Raw genomic sequence first — 5000 nt, forward strand, 5'->3', positions numbered from 1 at the left:
CCCTTGGTTTCAATTTTTAACTTAAAGCGCGTGTCAGTTTCATTTTCCAAGATGGCAGCCAAATACAAACATCCTAACGTGTTATGCGATAATAAAAATCATACTTCAAATCTAGTCCGCAATCCCGACACCAGAGCTCTAGGGAACCCTGAAGCAAAGTGTCTTCTCATTGGTTTTCGTGAAGGACAATCAAAAGTGTCTTTAATTGGTGTATTCATGTTAACACATTCACGAGCAGGGGCCGTAAGGTAGAGTTCCCCAGAGCCTTGGGTCGATCCGAAGGTCTGGTGACGAGAATGATCTAGTCCGGCCTTATCGGACTTGAATTATTACTGAACCCACCATATAAATTCCAACAAAGCTAATGAAATAGGTGCAAATGACCCGAGTAGAATACTTGAATTCTATAAGACAAGAGAGGAGAATATATGATAAATATATCATTATTCTTTTTCTTGACAGACAGTATCGATTTTTCATTGACTGAGAGTTGCTGTTAGATCAACATATCAAGTACCCTTATAAAAAAAAAAATGAAAGGTGGTGACGTCATGGTGCACCATATGTGGCATACACTGTCGAAATGTTGCCGTAAAAAAGGCAGGCATAACTTACTTGAAAAACTTTTTACGTGAACACTTATCACAGGAAGACTTCAATCAGAATGGAATTTCCCAAGTTTGAAAAGAGATACACAACCCCAATCTGCACTCAATGCACCTCGGAGCATGCGTCGAATTACTCGTGCGTGTTAAAATAAACCCGCGGCAAAAATGGCTGCCCATACCAGCATAATCAGTGATTACTGACGTTAACATAATTGTGAACAAAAAGTGAAGGTCTGCGAACCTGGTTTCCATTGGTAGACTTTTCCTCTCACTCTTTGTGTAAAGGACTCTTCGCGTCTAAGCCTAAAAATAAATTCAACGTTCTAAATCAAGCAAAAAGCTTTCGGCCTTCACATGCGATGCTTGGTTTTTCTTTTTTTTTTTTTTCCTTCCTAAAACACATTCTGAACTCATTTTGCTAATAATAAACACGCAAGTCACTTCAAAACAATTTATAACCAAAACAGTTCCTGGAAATCAGCCATTTTGAAAATCGCACGTCATCATTCATTGTTGGAAGCACAAGAAATCATTTTCAGTCATTACAGCGGAACATTGAAAAGAAAACAAGAATAGATTCATCAGACATACATATACGTGGGATACCAATGGTGAAACATGTAACGAAACTTAAGTTGTCATAGACACTTACCGTAAAACGATGACATTTTTTCTCTACTGTCAAAAGTGTTGACTTCTTGATTGTAACCTATTCTTTACAGTTGTTCTATAGGCCAAGTTTTGATCGACTTTATTTCAGTGCCACGGATTTCTGAATGCAACCCGTTGCAACACGTAAAGAACTCAATTTCTCGTCTTGATGGGTTCTACATTGGCGTGGCTTAAACTCTGTGAAAGGAAAGATTATCTCTCGGGCGGTGGTTTGAATAAGTACCGACAACCGACGAATACCGTACGCTTCCTCACCTAAAACTACGTACTTTTTCCCGAAATTGATGTAATTACTGACAGAGTCTTTCAAAGCTAAGATTAAATCTCATTTGACAATGACAACATGAAGTTGTCTAAACGTTATAATCAAATTTACGTTTGAAATGTGGCGTTCGGCGGCGTTCTTTTAGAACTGAATGGCATGACTCAGACACCCTTCAGAAAGGGACTGTTAGGCGCCTTGTTGATACCATCGGTTACTCTGATCAAACCAGCCGCCAACTTTATCTCCACCTTCAAATTTAACCAAAATATAAATTGGAAAATGTATACATACTCTTTTGGAACGGGTTCTAGGAGTTTTACCACGTATCTATACTTGTACAATGTTAACCATTCGTTTTCTTCATCCTGCGAACAAGACCAAAAAAAGTAGTAGTCTTAATTCCCATGCTCATGAAATTCCAACGTTTTTGAGAATGTACTATTGATGACGGAAAGTGTTTTGTGGTGATCCATAGCGTATGGAGTGGGTGCTGACTTATTACCCAATGAAAGCCAGCAATAGTCACGAAAACCTTTGGCAAAGACGACGTTGACTAAGACTAAAACACGAAGACACAAAGTACATTTCGGGACTTTTTTGTCCGCTCAACAACAATGACATGAAATGGCTAAAATTACGAATTTGGGGTAAGACAAAGACATACGACTACAATAAATTCACGTTAACTTATTTTTTATAGAATCGAAAACAAAGGGAACAACATGATTTCAAGCAGTAAAGTTGAGTCAACCAACCTTTGGCGAAGCACTTGGTCGGTGCCTGTTGTATATAGCCTTCACCAATAACCAGAGATACTTGATGAACAGAAAAGCCAGACAAAGAACTATGGGCAACTCTGACAGCAGGTTGTCACCAGGAAAAACCTGAAGAATGATAAAAACCTTTTAAAAAATAGCAAATAAAGGCCAAACAAATAGCCGTGTGATAAGGTCTTTCAAAAAATGTCGTGAAAACATGAGCAGGGGCTGTTTATACCGTGCAATCGTTGTCATCGTAGACGCATATGGTAATTAACTACGTGCTCGAGCATACTGCCGAAGTTAAGCCCTGTTGGTACTTTGGATAATGACAGCAAAGTTTTGCAGGCCTCTTGCCTTTAACATTCATTATTTATTCAACTTCAACTAAACGCGTTTCTGTTTTTGCAGAGGCGTCCCTTTTTCCACACAAAATACAACATACCTGTCACGCCCTCCCATGTTAACCTCTAGGGCGTCTTGCTATGTAATTAAAGACAGCGGTTTTCAATTGAGTGGCGAAAGTAATTAGAAAATTGCATTGGTTTTGCATACCTTCACTCATTGATTGGTTCAAAGTTCTCGCGCCATTTTTACAACCAATTAGAAGTGAAACCAAAACCAATCGTGACTCGCGCATGCACATTTTCCCGCGCTTTGTGTCGGCTACGTGTAATTACTTCGAGTTTTGATTGGTTTGAAGGATTGTCTCCGTCCTTTTTTATTGGCCAAAGTAATTACTTTGGTTTTGGTTTTACGACACTCGATTGAAACTCGCTCTAATGTGTAACGTATGATTAATAACTAAAAAGCCAAACTAGTTTGTGACCTCTGTTTACTAATTGGACATTAGCAAGACTAACTATTTGTATGACGAACGCCAACCTTGTGACTCGCTGGCTCAGTTGCTTGAGCATTGCAATACCGTGGAAGTTGTGAGTTGTTGAGTTCGACTCTGGCCGGACCATTACTAAGGGTCTCTAAATAAATAACCGAGGAGAAAATGCTGTCTGTGTAATTACATCAGCAAATAGTTAGGCTTTCAAGTCTTCTCGGATAAGGACTTTAAACGGTTGGCCCGGTTTCACAACCCGTGCTCATAAACTCTGTGGGACGCAAACGATCCCACGACACCATTCGAAAAGAGCAGGATACGGAGTTCTCGCTGTTGTGTTCTGGTCGATCTGCTGTTCCGTAAGGGAACATCTCTAACTCCCCACAGCGATTGTAAACTGCGTAACGAGCAGTCTGGCCAAAGTCCCTCAAACAGAATTGTAAATGAGTCTTGTAAAGCCCGAGGGGAGGGATCGGTGACTAATACATGCTCTTAATTTCACTTCACAACGGCATCGCTGAGAGTTATTTTAGTTCCGTGAGTGTTGGTCCAGTGAGAGTATGAACCCACAACCACCCGCACTCAAGTCTACTGCTCTTAAACCTATCAAAGTAATTGTTTTCTAACCGCTGTTCGGAAAGATGGACACTGATAGAATCTTGCACATGTGATTACAAGCCTGTAAAAAAGGTACAACAATTGATTAATTACACAGGTTAATAGTTCGTTTAAGTAAATTTGTCGATTCGTACCATTCTTTTGGTGTGATCCTTCAATTTGAAGTACTTTTCCTTCAAATACTGATCTACACTAACAACAAATCACTAGACAGCTAACTGAATGCAGGGAGTCCATGCGCTTATTCGTTCCATCTTGCCATTTACAGAGCAAAGAAGTAATCCATATTGCAAGCAAAGAAAAGAGATACCATAAACCTAACTTTTAAAACTATCATTTTTTCTTGATGGTGGATTTTTGAGCATGTGACGTGAAACAATCAGAATGCTTGGTTTATTCTTCTTTTTGCACTGAAATACCTCTTTTCTGCACTGTGTTACCTGAAAACTGCATTTCTAGCCAATAAGAATGGAGTAACTTTTTCATGTACATTATTAATAAAGAAATGGACAGATTCTTTGTGAAAGAGTTTGCAATGCAGAAAATTCATCAACTGGATCACGGGCCTTTGCAGAACTCGTGCCTGATTAGAAGCTTTTCTTATTTACTTACACGGTTGCTAAAAGCATAATTAAATACATCATACTAACTGAGTGTGAGGGCCGTACAATTATGACAATGATTTTTCGGTAACTTGCACTGCCACCTATGAAGCAGGCTACATAGAAACAAATAACATCTTTTTTTTTAATCAAATCGGCACGGAAAGCGCACCTTAATTCAATTCTGCAAGTGGGTTGTACTGAGGCTTAAAGCGCACCGCAGTAGTAATTCACTTTATTAAACGTAGAAGTGGAAAGGACAGGTCCTAACTCCTGTGAAAGAATGCTAACCCGTTCAAGTTAACTTTTTTTTTGCTGCAGCTCATGATGTCGAATTACACTCCATTTTCAACTTCTGAATGGGTTGTTAGAATGATAAATTTGAATTAACAAAAAAAATGATTCCACTTTGGGATCGTTGCTGTCAGAGAACAGGAAATTTGCAAGCAGTCTTTACAGTTTTAAACTTATCAAAACGAGCTAAGCGACTGTCTTACCATAAAGCAGAGTAAGCTGCACCAATCAGAAAACCAGTTATCTTGTAGTCAGTGGCCATACACGCAAAGAGGGGATAATATGAGAAACCAATGGTGAGCATGGCGACTATCTTCCAAACGACTGAAAATAGAGCAGAAAGCATGG

General features: G+C 39.2%; 1 protein-coding gene across 1 annotated transcript in view; it reads right to left on the reverse strand.

Moving 5' to 3' along the window:
* LOC137992553 (stimulated by retinoic acid gene 6 protein-like) overlaps positions 1-5000 on the reverse strand; it is a 63871-nt gene that overhangs the window by 26596 nt on the left and 32275 nt on the right. Inside the window, exons 5-10 of the mRNA XM_068837930.1 lie at positions 4856-4976; positions 3766-3817; positions 2301-2429; positions 1837-1910; positions 850-911; positions 343-404 (exon numbers count right to left, since the gene is read on the reverse strand). Coding sequence (XP_068694031.1) covers positions 343-404; positions 850-911; positions 1837-1910; positions 2301-2429; positions 3766-3817; positions 4856-4976 — 500 coding nt within the window. The remainder of the gene's footprint in view (positions 1-342; positions 405-849; positions 912-1836; positions 1911-2300; positions 2430-3765; positions 3818-4855; positions 4977-5000) is intronic.

The sequence above is a fragment of the Montipora foliosa genome, chromosome 2 (assembly GCF_036669935.1).
Source record: "Montipora foliosa isolate CH-2021 chromosome 2, ASM3666993v2, whole genome shotgun sequence".
In the NCBI taxonomy this organism is placed as follows: domain Eukaryota; kingdom Metazoa; phylum Cnidaria; class Anthozoa; order Scleractinia; family Acroporidae; genus Montipora; species Montipora foliosa.